General features: G+C 39.0%; 2 protein-coding genes across 4 annotated transcripts in view; both read left to right on the forward strand.

The window, feature by feature from the left end:
• Positions 1-21157, forward strand: part of LOC306817216 (supervillin-like) — a 262812-nt gene that overhangs the window by 209127 nt on the left and 32528 nt on the right. The window contains exon 2 of one of the 2 annotated variants that reach the window (XM_079333916.1): positions 12347-12698. The gene's annotated coding sequence lies outside the window, so the exon portion shown is untranslated. Of the gene's footprint in view, positions 1-12324; positions 12699-21157 lie in introns of those variants that run through there. The other variant, XM_079333917.1, reaches the window with a different exon arrangement.
• On the forward strand, positions 3243-10921 carry LOC306817221 (glycylpeptide N-tetradecanoyltransferase 1-like). Of its 2 annotated transcripts, XM_079333924.1 has the most exons (12): positions 3243-4074; positions 4175-4283; positions 5314-5458; positions 6040-6158; positions 6323-6414; positions 7177-7293; positions 7401-7571; positions 8902-9010; positions 9242-9412; positions 9514-9681; positions 10131-10268; positions 10735-10921. In XM_079333924.1, exons 1-12 carry the CDS (start codon positions 4055-4057, stop codon positions 10756-10758), a joined length of 1383 nt encoding a protein of 460 aa, XP_079190050.1. In that variant the 5' UTR covers positions 3243-4054; the 3' UTR covers positions 10759-10921. The 2 variants fall into 2 exon arrangements, with proteins under 2 accessions (XP_079190050.1, XP_079190049.1); XM_079333923.1 differs by having other exon boundaries at positions 3243-4283.

Raw genomic sequence — 21157 nt, forward strand, 5'->3', positions numbered from 1 at the left:
GAAAAATTCGGAGGCTTTTTAGGTCAGGTAGAATCAGTTATATTAGGCTCGAAAATGTAACTGGGGTGCCATCTACTTTTCTGGTCAAAAACAACACAAGAAAAACCACAGCAGAATCTAAACTTATTAGGAGGACATAGTGGTTGCGATATTGTTGACAGAGATGCCAGTACTTCAACAATGCATGTTTCCTTCAAGTCTGATGGTACAGTATAGCATTTCGTTAGATATCTTACTTGTTGGACATTTAATTTGATTAAATCCAATGTATTGGGCTGAATATGCTTAAACCAAATGTGATTTATTGTTAGTTTAGATTTTGTTTTTGAGCCATCAACAATTAAATAAAAAGGCACTTTGAGTTGTCAGAAGATCAGAAAAGTTCAAGGTTCAACAATTCAGAATAACCGCTTGAAATGTGATTCCTTTTGGAAATGAAGAACTTCAAATTGAACAAATATAATGAAGTTGAATTTGATGTATTTATTAAGGTAAGAATGATCAAATTTGATATCTGAGTTTCATATAATCTTGTGCATGTTTTGTAAAAAATGAAAAAAATAAATCTAATTGTATTTACTGAACGTCATTGCATTTTCTAGATTTGAAACAGACTAAGATGACTTAATGATTAACAGCATTTAAAGACTTACTATAAACTTCCTTAAGATCTTTTTTGGGATGATTGGAGAGATAGGACGGCAATAAAGAGACAGCAAATGTGGGAGCCCTAATAGCGACAGGGTCAAGAGGCGAACCTGGGAACAACGTGACTACGACTTCAGCCTCTGTACGAGGAGCACCTACTCTCAGGAACAAGCAAAACAGCACCCCAAAGAAGACACCTTAGAAACTATTATCATAAAAGACACACTGTGCTTGTTTGAGATGGGGAAAAAAAAGGTGTCTTTGCTCAAAGGTGTCAAATCAGTTTATGAACAAAACCAAGCTAACTGAAGGTGTCTTATTTTCAGACAGGATGTAGAAAAAGCAAAAACAGCATGAACCTGTGTTGTACATTGATGTATTTTGGCAGGATTCTAGGTATTAACTTTTAAACAAAGACTCAGAGATACAAAGCTGGAGGGCTGGAAAAGACGGATCATGAGTCTTTCTTGTATCAAAGAATTATTAACATGTAGAGAGATAAATAGTTTATTTTATTTATTTGTATCTATTTATATAATTTAAAGTTATAGTGATAATGCAATGTGACAGATTATTATCATTTTCAACTATAGTTGAAATGTATCTTGATGTGCCTTGTGTATTTATTGTTCTGTTACTCGCCTGTCCAGTGCCTACTGTTGAATGTTGTCAACATTTTAAGAGATGTTAAGGGTGATAAAGCCATAAACTTCTTCATTTGAGAGATGGTCGAGTTTATCAGGAGTTTTCCCTTCAGTCTTGGCACATACGAAGGTATGCCAAGGACAGTTACAGTAAATGTGTATTTCGCCTTTTCTGTCTTGTTCTTTCGCAGGAATATAAAACAAGAGAATAAGTCAGAGAGAGGGATTGGAAGGCAGACATCCAGGAAAGATGGGATTGAGGTTGTCATTGATTGTAGATGTAACGGTTGTAATTGTAAAGTCAATGTCTCAATCTCCCAGAACAGCCATTTTCTCTGAGAGTGATCTCCTACGTCCTTGAGTGAGACAGTGAATCCTGTCCAATGACTGTTACTGTCACTTTTACCCATAATGCTACCCGTCCTAAATGTAAGATGGACAAAGGCAGACGGGAAATGACAAGTCACCAATAACACAGCTGGCCAGCTTCTATATTGAACATAAGACCTCTTCTGACTCAAAGTCTGGCATGGAGAGAAAGCCAGGAGCATTCCACTCAAGGTGAACTCATTAAGGCCGACAACACCGCCAAATAAAATCTACAAATAAGGTCCCGCGATTGCATGATTTAAGAGGGAGGATTCTTAATCAGAACAACCCCATTTTCTTTTTCGAATACGTTGGCAACATCAAAGTCCTGCTCTATGATGAAAAGATGTTGATTAGGACCCAGAAAGAGAGACTTGTTCCTTGTTCTGAGTCCACAGGCAGAAAAAGATTGTTTTCTTCTTGATAAATGTAACCCAGAGTTATTAACTAGAGAGTTGCGGTATAATGGGGGTTCAAACCCTATAGTTCCTGCAATCAGATATCAAAGTGTCCTTTAACACTGCTGATGCTAATTCAGCATTGTGTAAATGTGTATAAATGAGATTAGGTAATACTGATGGACGAACCCAGTCTCACAGTTTGCGTACAAATAACACGACATTGAAGTGTCGTGCAATGCAGACGCCAAATTGCAATTTTGCGTGCATATGATACACCAATCCCTAACTTTTGTCAGGAGGAGTCAAGGGGTTGCCCATAGACAACTATTCTAACCTGTCCCAATTCCTTTTCCTAACCTTAACCAGTCAGTATGTGTTGCAAGGCGTATCATATGCACGCAAAATTGCAATTTGGCGCATGAATAACACGACAGCTTCTTTGTGAGTAGTCAGACAAAAAGTGCTCTAAAAGTCCAATACCAATCCCATTTACAATTCTTATCAAAATTGGAGAACTGAATTAGTCTTAAATTGAAATCTATCTATGATTTCTTGGATGCTCATTTATGCAAATACAAATTCTTTCCCCACACCGTTAGTAATGTTAGAGCGCACCACAAAGGACTTTACCTTTTTTCAGAAAGAGCTTGAAGACAACTTTAATCACCACTGCCTGGATTTTAAATCTGTGTGCCTGCTCCAAAGCACAGAACTAGAAAATAAAAGTACACTGATATACCTTGTAAAATATTTTTTAACCCAGGAGAAAAAAAGGCCTGCCCTCTGCCACTTTGTTGTCCCATTAGCACTTGTTTATGGACATATCTAAGTACTCTTTTTTTTTTCACCACTTTCCCATATTTGTCAGCTTTTAGCAGCATCCTTATCCAACACTGTAGGTATTCAGCTCTCAGTGAGAGCAGAGATTCCCTGTAAAACCATAAAGTAGAAACAAAAATAGCTACAGGCTTTACTTTCTTCATGAAAATTCATGTGAGCAGCATTTAGCTAAATCCTCAGATCAAAGACGATTACACCATTTATTGAACATAAATTAGGTGCAAATGGACAGAAGTGGACTACAAATGGACAGAAGTGGACTACAAATGGACAGAAGTGGGCTGTAAATTTGGACCCCACACACACACACTACAAAAATGCTCCAAAGTCAATACTTTAAAGGGTTGATTTGATATTTTGGAAGTGTGGCTGTCCCAGGTTATCTAAGTATTAGCTGATCTGTGTGTAGCATGTGGTTTGCCAAAGCAGTAACTAAACCAAGAGGCTAGCAAGTGGTAAGATAAAGAACTGGAAAAACAATATCAAAATACATTTACCCTGACATTGTTTTTTATTAGCTAAATTACGTATGCAAAACATACCTAAAATGTAAAGCCTCGATTTCGTGCTTGCACTGCTTTTTTCTCAATAGAGAGGCTGAACTGACAAATATCTCTGGTGGCTAATGTAGGATACTTACTATTGACAAGTACCTCAACCCCACTTCAAAAATACAGAACCATACTGTTGGGTCAGTACAGTATCTCCTCTCTTTTCGGAACATTTTTAATGTCCTGTCAGTTATAAATAAAGCTGTAATCATTTGATAATGGAATGTACATTTAGTTCATTTTCATTAAAGGGGCTATGTCCTCATTTTTCTCTGGATAAAAGTATCAGGTTAGAAGTGGTAAGTTTTATGGAGGCCTATATGTGAACTATGCAATGAGACAACTTCAACCAATTAAACATACGCTATGGATTAAGCTTTAATCTGCCGCAGTGTCTACTATTCAGCAGCTGGCTGAGGCCGTGAGAATTTATATTTAATTGTTAGAATTGCTCTAAGTTATCTAACGGCTGGGTGGGAGTTGGTTTTGGTTACTGAGGCGGTCACTCTCCTGCTCGCTGAGATAAGAGTTGAAAAACCACAAATGTGTCAGAAAAACACCCCAATTCACGATCAGCTTCAAGGACGCACATTTGTTACAAATGACTGAGTCAAGCTCGCTGTAAGTATGACAGAATTAAAAGTTTTCTCTTCTTTTAAGTTGGTAAAAAAATGATTCAGTGCAATATACATGAAGATCAGTGCATGAAAATGTCTTTCAGTGATATGGAGCTAACAAAAGAAGAGGGTGGGGGCCTTAAAAGGAGCAGTAAGAAGACCAAGAAGGAAGATTCCTGGCAACCTGAGGGACCAAGGGACCCTTTTGCCATGGTACATTTACTTGAAACAAAATGAAACTCATAATTTGTCTGTAATATTCATGTACTTGTTTTAGAATCAGTTTCTAGTGTACACTTAAAGAGTTATTATGCTATCATGGTCCCAAAGTGGGGGGAAAGTTGGAGCCAAGGCCTGACTGGAGCTTTTTTTTTTTTTTTTTTTGAAAGGCAATACTTAAAAACACAATGTATTGATGATCCACTGTTATTTTCAGTGTTAAAAGCAAGACATGTTTCAAATTTTAAGGTCAAGACAAGCTGAATCTGATAAAAAAAAATCAATTTATTGCAAGTTTAATGTCAGTAGACCTTTTGATTCAAGAATCTAACAAAAAAGACAACACCAAGACTAAAAAGATTACCTCAAGAACATGCCTTAGAGTTAAATATTAGTCTTGCCTTTAACAGCACAGTCCTCATGCCTGGATTTCCATGTGACATTGTACATTTTAAAAAATACCAATGTGATGTTTAAAGGTTCAAATCCTTAATGAGCCTGTGAAGCTTGCATGTTCTTGCCACTGAGGAGAGGACCATGATTTTAAACTACTGTAACATACTAAGAAGTACAGAAACCATGAAAGAGCAAGCAGTGATAGGGTTTAGAGCTGCTGCTTACATTGTAATAGTTTAGGATTTGAACATAGTGCATGGACCACCAGAAGGAAAAGAGGATATTATTTAGTACAGCATTAATATTATCATTGTTACTGTAAAACATCCATTGATAGTCATTCAATACTACGAAAAATTAGCAGGATTTCTTCTCTACCAATTTCTGTACTTTTGTTGATGTGTGAACATTTTGGTAGTTTTAAGAAGAAATATGACTTTAAATGTTGCTACAATAATATCATGTTTTTTGTCTGGTCATGCGTCATACCATGAAACAGTATTAGGACTTTAAGGCTTGTAAACGCTCATAAATGTAGCAGAGGTGTGAGCACTCTGCAATGGTCAAATCTCAATTTCCTGAAAAGATTTTAGCAACTTATCCTTGCCTGTCTTCTCCTCTCTAAAAGCTAAATGCTCTCCCAGAGAAAAAACAACAGGAGATCCAGAGAGCTCTCCATCTCTTCTCAATGGGCTCAAGTCTGCCAAAAACCCTGCAGCAGGCCAAAAAAAGAACATACCGCTTCTGGGACACACAGCCTGTCCCAAGACTGGGTAAGAAGTTGCCTTGTCTTATTAATTTACTGCCAAAAAACTGTAGAACCGAAGCACTGGTTCAAATTTACTTAATTTAGGGGTTTGATATTTTTTCCTTTCTACAGGGGAACGTAAGCTACATATAAGACCAAAGCCAACAGCTATGAGCTATCTTTACATTATGGGGCTTGATAATTAACATGCAAAACATTTGTGGAAAATGTGTACTGTATATACACGTTTGCTAACTGAATGACCACTTTGTTGAGCTGTTTCTGGCAACCATCAGGGACTATTTACAAAGTTACTGCTCGAAACAAAGCAATTTTCAAAAACTGCATCAACCACAATCAAATATTGAATTGTCATTTTTAAACTTTGGCTTAATAATGTTTTCTTTATTTAAGCTAAACAAAACTAACCAGCTGCTAACTGTTAAGCTTCTTTTTCAGGTTAAAAAAAAAATCAAATTGTCATTTTAAACTTTAGTCTGGCCAACAAACAAGACATAACATGCATTGTTGGTTAATATATATTTGTTTCTAATCCAACAAAGAAAATCAAGTACAAACATGTTTTTTATACACGTGTGTCCATAGGTGAAAGTAATGAAACTCATGGCCCAATAGTGGAGGATGTATCCAGTGTCCGTCAGGAACCTTTTTCTCTACCCCAGGGTTTCTCCTGGGACTCTCTGGACCTCAGCAGTCCCAAAGTGGTAAGTTACATCTTGCAAGGTCTCACCCTGTCACAAAGTGTTCATGAGGGGGGGGGGAAAAGCTGAGGTACATTTTAGAGTGAAAATTGCAAATTCTTAGAAGGAGTTGCAGAAAAGCACCTTCGGAATCAGAGCCAATGAAATCTTAAAATCCTTTGTTTTAGTTGAGAGAGCTTTGCAGTCTACTGAATGATAACTACATGGAGGACGATGACAACACAATCAAATTTGATTTCTCTCCAGAGTATTTGCAATGGTAAGTAACAAGCAGTACTGTAGCATGTGAGCAATATAGACTCTTTACCCATTTGTTGCTTTAATTAGGGGTTTAAGTATAAAGAAACATACCTAATCAATTATTGCAGACTGAGGCTACAGTAGCAAGCAGGCAGTTAGCTACATTAGTTCAGGAACTGTATCAATTGTCCATTACACCAATGTTAACAAGGTGCCAGACCTTTCTTGCCAGAGTTTAGAGGTATCTATAGACTCTACAAAGCTTCTTTCCCTGGATACAAAATTGTCCAGAACCATTTTCAAAAACAACACCAAATTGTTGTTTTATGGACAGATAAAAGAATTGTTTAAAACATTTCAAAGAGCTTTCTGTACAAAATCTTTTCTTCCATATAAACTATTCCTTTATCGTGACTTTCACACATTAACTTATTTATGAAAACAAATACAGCAGAAAAGGATTTCTTACTGTTACAAACTATGCTATTTCATTTTACGTTTTCTGTGTGGTCTACTTAAATGTTGGTTACCTTCAGTTAACAATGACATGGACAGAATTACCTCTAAAATAAAATATGTACTTATAATGCTGAGAAATGTTTTTCAGAAAAGGTGAAGGCCTCTGGCTCTGAGATCAATGAAAACTGCAGTGGCATTTGTTTTGTGCCTCGTGACTCAATCCTTTTCTAGGAAATTGATCTTAATCAGAGTTTATTAAACTACCCCTATCCATATATTTGCAGAGTGACATTGCAAGATGTGTCCTTCTTTTCCTCTTCAGGGCTTTACAACCTCCTAACTGGCTGGCTCAGTGGCACGTTGGCGTGCGAGTAGAGACCAATAACAAGTTGGTCGGCTTCATCGCTGCGGTTCCAGCAGAAGTGTGCATTTTTGACTCGTGAGTATCTTATGAATATATGCAGAGATGTGAGTTTATCTTAAAATGAGTTTTTAGAACTTTTTTTTCTTCAAATGTCTCAAAGCAAATGCTAATGTGCTCTGCAGGGAGACGCGGATGGTGCAGGTCAAATTCCTGTGTGTTCACCAGAAACTGCGCTTCAAGCGGATGACTCCCGTTCTGATCCGAGAGCTCACCAGACGGGTCAACGAGCAGGGAATCTACCAGGCGGTCTTCTCTGCTAGCGTTGTTCTGCCCACACCACTGAGCTCTTGCAGGTAGTAGCTACTAAGCTTTGTTGAATCACACTTGAAGCAAAATGTGAAGTGGGGCAAAAAGTTTCAGTTTAAAGGGTGCAAATATAAAACATTTTCCAAATCCTTTTTTAGATGAATAGGTTTTGACTTAAACCAAAGATTGTCCTTCACAATAATTTTAGTAATTTTTCATGGCTGTACTTGTCTTTTTCTGATCTCTGGTCCACATTAACACTTTTAATTTAAAAGCTTTTTTTTTTTTTTTTTTAATTGGGAAAAAAAAAAGCTGTTGAGTAGCTGGCATCCGCTGTAAGACAGCTTCCCTTTTGTGCTTTGTGGTTAAATATTTAAACAGAGTCTTTGCTGACAGTATTAGCTTGTTTTTCTTTATCTAAATACATTCGTTTTCATTTTATTTGCCCTGTTTTTTAAATTTCAGCTTCTCTAATTATCAATATTTTCTTTGTCTTTTTAACCATAACAACTGTTTAACTCAGGACTGACCTTTTATCTCTACAACGCTTCAGATTAGTCTGTCTAGTCGTCCCTCTAACTGTTGATGGACAGACCTTGTGATTTTTTTCCAGGGAATATTCACTGGACTCCATGTTTCTAATATGCCAACGAGTACTGCAAATGCAATGGCTTCTGTAGACCATTGGCTCAATCATCGCTCGTATTAGTTATCTTAAAGCAAAGACAGCAATTAGCCCAGTCTTTAGGGTCTTAGTTTGGGAACCAGAGAGTACACAGTTCGAGCCCCCCATAAAGACCAAAGTATGGACATTAGGTCTGGTTTCTGGATAAATGCCAGTTAACTTCCTGAACACTGCCAAGGTACTATTGTGAAAACCACCAAAGCTTGACTGCTTGTGGCATACATCCGTGTGCATTTCCATCCTAATTACAAATGCATGTCCATAGGATGCTGTTTGTCCATTTGTGTGTGTATGCATGTTTAGTACCAGAGTGAAAACTCAGATTTTCCCCCTCGGATATTAATAAATTATGTTGTATTTTTCTTCTTTACAAAATGTATTCAAATAGAAAACTTCAACAGAAATGTTTAAAATCCCTCATTAATAATGTATAGCTGTTTTTTCTCCCTGGACTCTTTGACTCTGATTGTTTCTTATTCAGTCATTAATATTTAAAGTTACTTTAGTTTTGAAAACCCGATGTTGAGTCTCAAACTCAATAAAGTATTAAATAAAACACAAAAGTTTATTTTGATGGTTATATATATAAAGTAATTAGTTTCCTCTTAACAATAGTGGCTAGATAGTAACTTGAGTTGCCCTAAACATAGCATCTTTGTTACTTATTTTTCTGAAACATTCTGTCCATACAGCTCCTGGCATCGCCCTCTGAATCCCCGAAAGCTGATCGATGTGGGTTACCCAGGTCTGAGACAGAACATGAACCTACAGAGAGCTCTCAAATTCAACAGACTGCCTGAGGTTAGTTTCTGCTGCCACCTAGAGGTAGAAGTCGGAAGTGCATTTACAGCCTGACATGGGTCTGATATCACAGAATAGACTAGAATTACATGTTAGACTGGGGGGCTGTAACTGCTCACATCTGTCATTGGGTGAGAGTAGGACTAATTATGTTTAAAATATTTAATATTAGTTTCGAAAAACTGAAATATGCATTTCCCCCCCGCCCACATTTCCTCTGATTTCTTCAAGGTGACAAAGACACCTGGCCTGCGCCCGATGACTAAAGAAGATGTTGTGGGGATACACTCACTTCTTCAGTCACACCTCTGCAAGTTTCTTCTCAGGCCCAAGTTGTCTTCACAGGAAGTAGAGCACTGGCTGTTGCCGAGGGAGGATGTGATTGACACCTACGTGGTGGAGGTCTGACCATTACACTTTTTTTTTTTCAGCCTGTGTTTCCCTATCTTTACAGATTTAAAAGCTTTCCACACAATTTTCTAATGTTTTTCCTCCACAAACAGGGTGATGATGGCACACTGACAGACGTGGTGAGTTTCCACAGCACCTCCTACAGAGTCTTGAATCACCCGATCCACACTGGCCTGAACGCAGCGGTTCTCTTCTATGTTGCCTCGACTGCCACCGACCCAATCCTTCTCATGGAGGACACACTGGTGCTGGCCAAATCTGTACGTAACTTATGTATTTAAAGCCTTAACCATTAAAAAAAAAACCTGCATTTAGATTCAGATTTTAATCAAGAAAAAGGATTGGCTGCTAAATTATGCATACATTAACTAATGTCCCCTACATTCTAAGAAATCTGTAAGCTCTAGTTTTAACATGTCTGTAGGTTCTTTGACTGTAGCTAATTTAACTCGTTAAAATCTACCAAATGACACTAGTTCATTATCGTTTAAGTTTTTTCCCTGGTATACTATGTTTGTGTTGCATTTTTGGGCAATGACATTTAGGAATTTATTTTAAATCCTATCTTTACACATGGAGTCAAATGACCGATGTACTTAAAATGACATATAAGGAAAGGTTGAACTAAGCATCACTGTTATGTTTATGTGTGTTAAAGTGTGTTAATGGATAATTTGACAAAACAACTGCTCTTCGTCCACACTGACAGAAAGGTTTCGACATCTTCTCGGTTCTGGACGTGATGGATAACAAGAGTTTCCTGGAGAAACTTAAGTTCAGCATCCATGACTCCAGTCTTTATTACTACCTGTACAACTGGAAGTGTCCTAATGTGAGCCCAGACAAGGTATTGAAAACTGCACTACCTCACTTTGCTAAACACATTACTTTCACGATGTGTTTCCAGAGCTCAAAGTCCTGGGCTTGATTTTTGGAAGAAGGAAGATCGAAGCTCTTGTGTATTTGTCTCCTAAAGCAATATTGATATATTTCAGGGGCTATATTAAGTTTGTCTCTCCCCTGTTACGAAACACATTCACATTGTATTACTTTATCACAAACACTGACTTGTTAGTTAAACATTTAAACGCAATAAGGAACATTTATTTCAAATCTTTATGAAATACTGTATATTTTTATTTACCTCCTTCAGAACACATTTAACAGATAAACTGTTGTTCATGGTTTAACAATCCTCATGGTATCGTAGAAATGATGTCATCACACCTCCAATATCTTTCTGACATGTGCAGCAAATTCTAGTAGTCTGTGTAATAGAAACTAATTCATTGTATTGGGTGCATATTCTATAGGTGGGTTTGATGTTGCCAAACTAGCTTTCCACTGGAAGAAGAGAATGGGCTGAAGAGGAAAGGACATGAATGACTGGCAGGATATCAAACTGCAACACCAGCAAGGATTTGCGTTTTAAAGGAAAACCAACAAACTGTAGAAAACTCACTCAATAATCATAAAAAGAAATACATTTTTATTTCTGAATAAAATCATCACCAGAATGTCAGTCATTTACAGAGTCATGGATTGTTTCTGACACGTGGGAGAATTAAGTGAACTAAATCAAGCAATCCGTGAAATGTGTGTCTGTGTGTGTGGTTTTGTTACTCTCTTGTTGTGTTTTTATCAGGCTATTTACTTCACATGACCTCTCGTGACATAACACTTAATAATTTAGTGACCGATACACAAACTGTAATTTGCCTTAAAGGACACAATCAATCATTTGGACATGCACATGTTACAGAGCACACACAACCACACACACGTTATACGAATTACATTAGGCTGAAATGCCATAATGTTAAATGTCATCTAGAAATGGTTTTCTAAATAAAGTATGATCCTGATTAGTGAGCATGTTAACAGGACTCTTTATGGATAATTTACAAACAGCTTCATTTATTCATCACTAAACAATAATTCATGCTCTTAGACTATTTAAATTTAATCTACGGTAAATGTTCAACAGAATCCAGCATCTAGACCCGTTAACCTTAAGAGGAGAAAATGAACGTTGACAAAAATGTGATTTTATTCTCATCTGCTTATAATTTACTCAATCTGCCTTTTGTTAATTAGGAGAAGTTTATATTGCAACAATAAGATATGTTTTATTGGTTTTAGACCACACAGCAGGCATTACTGCTGACATCATGGATTTCTCTATAAAACCAGACGGTACATTATATTTCCAGTGCATGACCAGCAGAGGGCACTCTCATCTAAGCTGTGTTTGGGGTTTTTTTTTTTTTTTTTTTTTAATACTGTGAACAGCCTCAATATTATTGGTTGTATGTGTAAGAGATGATGACTTTATGCAGTCACAGTTTTCTAGGGAAAAGAAAGAAAGAAAGAAAATTTTCAGTTAAATTAAACGTTGTTACAATGGCCAAGTGATTTTCACAAATGCACATGTTGCTTTTGCAAAAATTGAAATATTCAAATATTTTCTTGTGTCAGAATTTGGAAACTGCGTAGTTCTTAACAGTTGTACACACATTTAAGAATCACACATACATTTGATAGCACATTTGCCACTTCCAACATTTGTGTAAGACGTCAATATCAGCTAATATTTATTGATATCTTGTTCGGGTTCTTTTTTCTTACCTATAGCCTAAAAACTGCATTGCAGTCTTCAGGTAATTCCAGTGTAGAACAAAGCAGAGTACTCTACCACACTTAACATAGTATCCAATTGAGATGTGGGTGGAAATATAACGTTTCAGAGTATTTACGATTAACTTAAAAATACTATTGTGAATTTTTTTTTTGAACACCCCACTGCAGTCAGAGAAACAGGATCTCGCAATGGGCACGTGAACGCAGCATCACACTGAGTTTGGACCAATCAGAAGCGAGAAGGCATTTTAAGTTTGAAGTTGTTGGACCCGACTCTGCCAGCAGCAGCAGCAGTACTCAATGCCTGCAGCAGACTCTGCACTCTGCTGCATGGGCAGGAGAGAGAGTCGTGTCTCCCTGTAGCTTGAAAAAAAGAAAGAGCGAGATTTTATGAAAAGAAGTGTTAATTAATGTCTTCTTGTTGCTATCATTCTCGCGGAGGACGCGCTCGTGTCGCCTGAACGTCAGTCTGTGACGTGCTGCGGTTAAATGTTGAGTCCCAGGAAACTTACAGAACATCACGTATACGAACTTGCTGCTCAAACATCTGTTTTCGCGTCGTTGTATTTGTTTGAACAGCTGTAGCACGAGTACTTCGGTGGATTTGGTGTCTTCAGGCCTCCATTAAGAATTGCAGGTAAGATATGTACGCCGTGAACGTTACAGCCTATGTTGTAACCTTGTTATGCGCGTGTTGTTTTAGTGTAACTTTCTATTCATGTTTATTGGATGAATTAACTGAACTTGTTTATGGGCGTTTAAGGAAATGCTCAACTGTGAGAGTCTCGTATTGATATAGTTCTTCGTGTGTCGAGACACTGTCATACACACACATCAGCTGGCATTGCATGAGTCAGTTTAGCTTCCTTCCTTATTCATTAACCTAGTTCTCATAGTGACAGTAGATACAGCCGCCCTCCTGCAGTTTACTCAAGTCTTGCATCGAAAACCCTTACTTCCTATTTGCACTGTTGCACCTTTACACACGATCATCCCACGAGGAGCATAACTCTTGTTTCTGCATTACAGTTTGTTTGTTTTTGTTATGTAGCCCATGTAAAGTTTCAAGTGACAGACCCCCTGTTAGCCTGCTGGGTTTTTTTTCTTTCTTTTTTTTTTTTCTTCATCCCTTCACCCACTGTCCTACTTTTGACCTGCAAATACTCTACAGAGATCAATCGAGTCAAGCTTGTCTGCCCTCTTTCCACAAGCAAGACTCAGTCTTAAGTCAGCTCAGCAGCCGGAATGACAGAGTGACAAGAGAGAAGGCAGCATTTGAGGTTGTTTTCTGCAAAACCATCTGTGAATACACAGTGAAAAAAAACCAAGTGTGCGAAGGCTGTAATACTATTGATAGTCTCTTCATCTAAAAAAAAAAGAGGCTATAATAATGCCTGGTTATGCACAAGGTGTAGAATCAAAGTCATGTTTATCTGTGTCACACTGCCACAGCTATGCAAATACTTGCAAAATGCTTGTGTAATGTGTGCATTAGCGACTGACCAGGCTTGTTTGACTTCCAGTGACATATGGCGACTGTGCCCTTGCTAAGTGTTGCCTCTGTTTACTCATTGTGTTTCTCTTTCAGCAGTCGCGCTCCTACGATTTCAACTGGGCCTGGCTCTTATGACGTGTGCTAATGTCATAATAATGTGAGTTAACATGGAGAAGGCGATGCATTATGCCGTTTCTTTTAACTGTATCTCCAAAAGCAAGTAAGGAAAAAAGTGGGAAAATGGTGTCCCTGATAGATTTTGCTTATGTTTCCTTCGCTGTAATTTCCCTTTAGCTGCTATTTTTTCCCCCCAAATGTTAAATACAATAAAACTCACTGAAGCTTCATATCCAAAGGCTATGCTATTTGCGGCCTGCCAGACTGTAATTTTCCCACTGGCTGCGTGGCCTGTGTCACAACAGGTTTTTCCACACACCTTCCTCAGCCAGCTGATGTTGTGCAAGTCGAACAAAAAAAAAAAAAGAAAAAATGGATGGACTCCATGATAAGACATTCTGCAAGGCACTGAGCAGGACAGCACATGTTTGTGTCCTCCCTTCAACACAACAGTGAAGGAGCATGCTGTTTAGTGTTACTGTTGTGAAATGTGGAGGAGCATAAAGTTGAAGGATTACGCACAAATGATCCGTGCCCAGCTTGTGCAGAGCAGCCTGAAACAGAGCGAGTCCAAGCAGTGGAGTGAGTGGCTTTTTTTCCCCCCTTCTTCCACCCACATAATTCTGCTCTTTAGCTGCCCCTTTCTTTGGACCATGTAAAGACCCCAAACAAAAAGACAGACGCTCCATTGTTGTTGAACAGAATTGAGCGTTAAGTGTATCATTCACCTGGATGCCTCGTGTCGTCATGTTGCCCCTGAAGGGATCTTGTTACTCAACACAGGCGAGAGAGGAGTGCGCTGGAAATGAATGCATCCTGCTGCCGAGACACGTCTTGTTCAACACTCAAACATCAACTTCTTGTTGTTGTTTTTGTTTTTTTCTTGCAAGTTTTCATTATTGATGCACTAACTTCCACCTTGGCACTGGTCTCTAACGTTTTTGGATCAGTTTTAGGCAAAAAAAGAAAACGTTTGAGCGGAAGAGAAAGTTCCCCCAGAAACCTTGAGACTGAACTGCACCCGCTTTGTTATCGCTATTTGTTTCACTTTACTTCTTTAGAAAGCTTCATGTGATAACCTAATCACCTCTCATTGGACTTAGTAGAAGCCCTCCCAGTCCTATCCAGGTTCTCACCGTTTGAGAAGTGCGTCGTGTGAATGCACCTCCCAAAGAGTGAAGCATCAATGAAGAGTAATTGAAGGAATGTTAAGTCGTTGTTAAATTGGGATTGTAATTTAGATTTAAACGAGTAATTAGAGTTTTAACGAGGCTTTAAAAGGCAAAGAAGAAGAAATAAAGGCTCTTGTGGAGTCAGCACAGATTGAAGTGTGGCTGGAGACTAAACAACGTTTGGTTTTTCTCTGTTATACCCACGCCTTTATGTATACATCTGAAGGTTGTAGTGAGGGAAACGTTCATGTATTGCAGCCAATATTGTCTCATACTGTATAGCCTGCTGAATATTACATCCATTAATCTGTTTTTACATTTTTAGTGTTCACCTGTAAGTAACTTTGAATTTAGGTTAACATGATACAGTAGAAAAGCAAACTTGGCTTCAAATGAGTCATCTGTCTCCTCTTCATAGGTCTGGCCTGTCCTCTCTTCACGGCTCTCAGTTGGGTCTGATGTCAGCTGCACAGCCAAAACGTTCTGCAGCACAAATATTTATCCAAAGCAAAAGTGTTGTAACAGTGTAAATGATAGGAAATCCACAGGGTAGTGTGCTACGGTTCACCCACATCATAATCTCCTCTACAGTGGACATTTATACGCCGAGCTAGCTTTAAGCTCTGTCACCAAGAGTCCAACTGTTTTTGTTGTATCTGCATGGCACACATACATATGGTTGTACTTAAAGCCTTTATTAGATTTGAGCTCAAATAATAGTTTCCATGCTCTGTGGGGACACACAGGGCCTCTCAGATACACTACACTTTGTTCAAGCTCAGCGCCGTAACAGAATTTCATCTGACATTTCGGAGTGTTTTCTATCTAGGTTCAAAAGGAGTGAGTTTGTTGGCTGCCTTTTATGTGCATGTCAGCCAGGATTGTGTTGGCTGGCCCATGTGAGTGACAGATGTTGCCATTAAACATCCATTAATAAAACATGCACAGACAGATTAGTCTTTGCAGACCATTTACAGAGATGATGTTCATGTAGCAACGTCAGAATGGGAGCTGACAGGGGTGTGCAAATATTGATCTGGATTTATGCAAAAGGGAAATACTGAGGAAGAGCACGTCAATAGAACCGAACTTTGTCTGTGTATGTCACTATGGTTTCAACATGTGTCTGCTGTAGTGCTATAAATGTGGGCTTCACTGGGTTGAGATAAGGATTCTTTCCTGGACAGAAGCTGGATGAAAGTATCAATGTATTGCTATCGATCTAATATACAACTAGCAGCGAGTTAGCTTAGCATAAAATGCTGTAATAGGGGAAAGGCCAGCCTGACAGCGGCATTTTTGCCATCACCAGCTTTTTGCTTTTCGAGCTAGGAGTGGCCGTGTTGAGACTTTTCATAATTATTACCATCGTTTCATCAAATGGAACGCCTACTATACTAAAGAGGATACCAAGAGGTCTACTTCTTAAACAGTCTACTGTTTTAAATGTTCATGCTAAGCTTAGCTCACTAGCTGCTGTGCTTTTACTGCATACAGTACATTAGTGGTATTAGTTGTCTAACTCTTGCCAACGAATAGAATCAATTAATTTACCAAAATGTTGAACTTCACTTTATAGCTGATTCACTGGAAGAAAAATAAATCTGAGGTGTAGCTCATCAAGCAGCATGTTGTGTTTACCATTGTGCAGGAGAATGGAGAAATTTCAATTTTATTATTATTTTTTTTTTTAACTCAGAGTTTGGTTAGCATTAAATGGTTAATACCACTACTGTTAATTCTGCATGTATCAGCCATAACCCATCCCCCTGCAAGACAGGACTCCCCCTTAACTCGTCCACACCCCCTGCTCAGTATCATTCCAGCTGGCCAGATGGTGTCTACGCTCCCCTGCACAGTGGACACCAGAGAGAGAGAGAGAGAGAGAGACCCCAGGAGGAGCAGGATCCTTAGGATGAGACATTCCACCCACTAACACCCCCCCTCCGCCCACTCATGTCGCCCTATTTCTCTGCTCAGTCTTGTATGCACAAACGACTACTCGTGGAAGAGAAGAACGATAAAATCACATTAAAGGGAGAGTCGGCTTGACTCCAATACTTACTCTAGTAAGTATAAATATGCATGAGTGTATTTTCTAGTATCATTAGTGGTTTAAATATTTACCTGATACAAATGTGAGCGTTAGCATTTTTGGTATTTTTTCCTGCCACTTGATTTTTGGTATTTTAAAATAAAAAAAACAATTATCATGTTTCCTCCTGGCTGACACAATTCTGAATTTATTTTTTTTACATGTTTTTGTGCATGAAATTGAAAAAAAATGTCAGCAGGAACTGGTGAAAGAAATCCTGGAAGTGCTCATGGAAAAAGGGAAAAAAATAAGCTAATTAAAGCAACTCCAGAGCACACTGTTTGTTGTGGAGGGTGGCAGTGTTTCCATATGCCAATGTGCAGTGTGGGTGACTCCAGTGCAGCAGTGTGTGTGTGTGTGCAGGTTTGCTCGATAAGGCCCCATAAACCCCACCCTTCCCATTCCAATCTGCAGCTTCTATGATTACAGCCTGGATGGAGGAGCCCGTGTGTTTTTCTGTTGTGTGTCTGTATTTCATTGTTTGCCTTCCCAGACGTCACATTTAATGGCTCCTTTGAAAGCAGAAACCAACAAGAACAGGAGAAAGAACTATCCTATAAAAAAAAAAAAGAGAGAGAGAGAGAAAAAGGCACAGATGCTTCTCTGTGTTCAACCTCATAGAGTTTGACAGACACATGCTGTCTGCCTTCTTTAAAACACATTTCTGAGAGGCTAAGCAGCACTCTGCCTTGTAACAATGGTTTGCCCCGCCTTGAGCAGGTCCGTACAGTTGTTACAGTGTCAGTTACTTGGAGCAGAGTTCAGGCATGAGTACCCAGGGGGCTGTTATGTCAACTGTCTCTCGGGTGACTGGCTGCAGTCAGCGGGACTTCTGGTAAAAGGGATTTGAGGGGGGGGGTTTGTGTGCGAGAAAGAGCAGGGAGAGGGGAGGGATGGATTAGGTTGTTTCCCCATCCTCCTCCTCCTCTTCTGCAGATCTTATCCCCCATAGCACCAGGCGGGGGCCCCTTGGCACCCTGGAGACACATGCCCCACAAAGCCATCACATCCACCCCCCACAAAAAGCCCATTCTCTGCTCAGCCCTTTCTATCTTTTTTTTTTTTTTTCTTCTTCTTTTTCTCTCTTGACCTCTGGAGCTCTCCTCGTTCGGCTGTACCCTTCCCCTCTTCTGCTCTTTTGATCCTGAACAGCCCTCTTCTTCCTCCAGTGCTTCCTCTGCTTTTCTCCCTCTGTCCCTTCTTCCCCTCTCCCTATGTTTCCTCACAGCCAGGGAAGAGTTGAGTCATGTGATTTGATTTTTTTTTCTGTGTGTGTGTGTGTGTGTGTGTGTGTGTGTGTGTGTTAAAAAAACACACCCCTCCTGTCAGTTTCAGCCTTTGAAGATCTCTATTAGTGGAGGCCCGTTTAAACACGACAAAGTGGTGTGTGCCTCTAAAATTACAATTAAAACTTCTGCCAGTGATTGGACAGAGGACGGGTACTTAAACCGCCTTGAAAGCGGAGAGATTTCTTTTTTTAATGAGAAACACATTTGGCGCTCAGTATGTGGTTGATTGCAGTATTAACGTGGCTTTAAATAAAATGTGACGTCCCCCCCCTTTCTGACGCACGTGTTTGGTTGAATAGATCAGTTAGCAGCTTTATGTACAGCATGTAGAAGATGGAGTTATTGGATTAGGGACTGGTGACCTGTACTTAGGCCTATCTGCTTTCAATGGTTGGTCACATGACTTGGTTGCAGTAATGCAGTCACACGCGTAGCCTGCCAATCCTGCCGCCGCTTTGGTTTACCAGTCAGAAGCTGTCTTGATGTCCCAGTTTCTGGAAGCACATCAAACAGAAAAAAAGGCAAGATGACGTGTTTTACACAGCCTTAGATGAGAGGTTAACACTGACGATAGGTAATACAGTTTACTGGAGCAAACCTCACAGACATGAAACTATAGGAAGTTTCTTTTGCAGTGAAATTGTCAGTCTCCTGCCTTTGGACTAAAATATCTTTTGTTTTTCTTCTTAATAGTTTCCAAAAGTAGCAAATCTCCATGGAGAAACGTTATGAATGAAGTACAAAAAATCAGAAGTACAGCTGAGCCAAATCTACTTCGAGAAAACTCTGTGTAGAAGCACTCTGCATTATCAGTGTTTGCAAGACAGAGCCCTACATTCACATTATGAACGTGGGTCATTGAAATGACCTGGTTATCCTTTTGCTGATTCAACCATTGCTTCTGTTCCTCATCACTCCCGAATATTTAGACGGTCAACTGTTTATGAGCAGCTTGCATTCCCGCTCTGTCCTCCTGTTTGGACATGTGAATAAATACACAGATTGACGGGCTACAGTCAGCTTGAGCCTGTGAGGCAGCTTTCTGTCTGGATTTGTCTTCAAATGAAACAGTGAAGTAATTTATGTATGTACGTATCACTTTGGATCTGTGTGACAGACGGGTATTCTTCTCCCGTTAAGCCTGCTTCCCTGTACCTCACACAAACACAGTGATATAATGACATGGACAGGATTTGATTTATGCAACTCATCCTCATCAAAATGTTTATAGAAACACATGGCACATCACTGAGAACATTATCGAGCAAGATAAACTACTTTGACGTGTATCGAACAAGTGCACTTACTTTTATCCCAACAGACACATTGAGAAATGATTCGATACCTGATGTGAAATAAAGATGAATGTTGAATGTTTGAATCAGGAAACATTCATGCACTAACAATGCAACGTGTTGAGTATGAAAACTAGAAGGTGAGGACGTTGGAACCGAAAAAGTAATGCATGAAAGATCAAAGTAGGATTAGAATAAAGATGGAAGCATCTTATCCATAAAAAGGCGGGAAACGGTGTAGATATCATCAGGTCCTGGATCTGTATGCTCATTTAATGACTTACAACTGCCAGTTAACTTATGGTCCGTTTTTTTTTTCTCAGCTATCGGAACTTTAAAATGAGTTGAGTGGATTTTATTGGACACAAGAGTAGTTTACACAAAAAAAAGTTGTAAATGAGTCAAAAACATTTTTGTTTTGCTGTAAAACACAAACCCTTACTGTGTCATTGTTGGACCAGATACTAAAGTGTCTGTTGCAATCAGCAAACGATTTGTGGTGTCCTCAGAAACTGTAACATTATCTAAAACTTAAACCATACAGAAAATGGTCAAATTTTTAGATATTGACATCATTGTTCATAATTGAAATGTGAAGTGAGCTGAAAGGCCAGTGGGAAGGTGCCTGACAAAAATGAAACCACTAAAGAACAGGATAAACTTAACCCTGAAAAGTCTCCCAAAGCATTTCAAATTGTATAAAACCGTCTTGGCTGTTGCAACTTCTGCATTTGTCATATATTGCATCTGCCATGAGGTCAACAGCAGCTATTATGTAATCTTAAGTAACTGTCTCTTGATTGTCAAAAGTCTTCGCGGAGAAGTAAATATTTAAAGACATCATGGAGTACTTTTACGAAGACACGATCTGATAGGGTTTGGAGTGCGAAGGGGAAGTCTGGCTGTTGATCCCATTCAAAGTTTCCTCGGTATCTTACACATCCTGTCCCTCAAGAGAGAGGCTTTTGGACATGTGCTGGTCCTTTGGGTAACATTTCCTCATTAATGGAGCTTTCATGAAGGAGGATGCACGGGGCATGGTCAGGAAGTGACACACTTGGCCTTTGTTGTGACAGATCTTCCTCTCGTTGCCAGTAATAATGTCTCTGAAGGCAACACAAGGTCAGAGAACAGCCGAGTGTGTGGGAAAAAAAATAGGACTCTTGTTTGTTTACATGGCCTAGAGGAGCTAGAGAGAAAATGTTGTGTATGAATTAGCAGGTCAGACTGCATTGTTAGAGAGGCAGATGCTCTGATAAGGCCTCAAATAGTCTCTTCAGGACAGTCAGATAAAACATAACCTACTATTCACTTCAATGTAATGCAAATGAGAAAGCATACATTGTTTCCGCTTGATATTATCTCGTACAGAATCAGTAGTATTAGCATATTTTAAGTGTTTTTGTCTTTATAATGCTTTTCACTTAACTTGTTTACCATAACCAAAAACAGGTAAAGACAGTTGACCAAAACGACAAGAAGAAAAAAAAAAAAGATCAAAACAAGAACTCTTGTGTGAGCTCACGTTTGCTGATTGGGGCCATGATTTTTAACGCATGACTCACACTTTTCTATGTTCAGTCCCTTGAAATAACACAACCACCTTCCAAACAAAGCAGGCTCGATGTTCTGG

The sequence above is a fragment of the Symphodus melops genome (assembly GCF_947650265.1).
Source record: "Symphodus melops genome assembly, chromosome: 21".
In the NCBI taxonomy this organism is placed as follows: domain Eukaryota; kingdom Metazoa; phylum Chordata; class Actinopteri; order Labriformes; family Labridae; genus Symphodus; species Symphodus melops.

Coding starts and splice junctions, on each gene's coding strand:
- LOC306817221 (XM_079333923.1), top strand. CDS start 4,125: ATGATTCAGTGCAATATACATGAAGATCAGTGCATGAAAATGTCTTTC. Junction 9,011..9,241: donor AATTCAACAGACTGCCTGAG/GTTAGTTTCTGC, acceptor GATTTCTTCAAG/GTGACAAAGACACCTGGCCT. Junction 9,413..9,513: donor TTGACACCTACGTGGTGGAG/GTCTGACCATTA, acceptor CTCCACAAACAG/GGTGATGATGGCACACTGAC.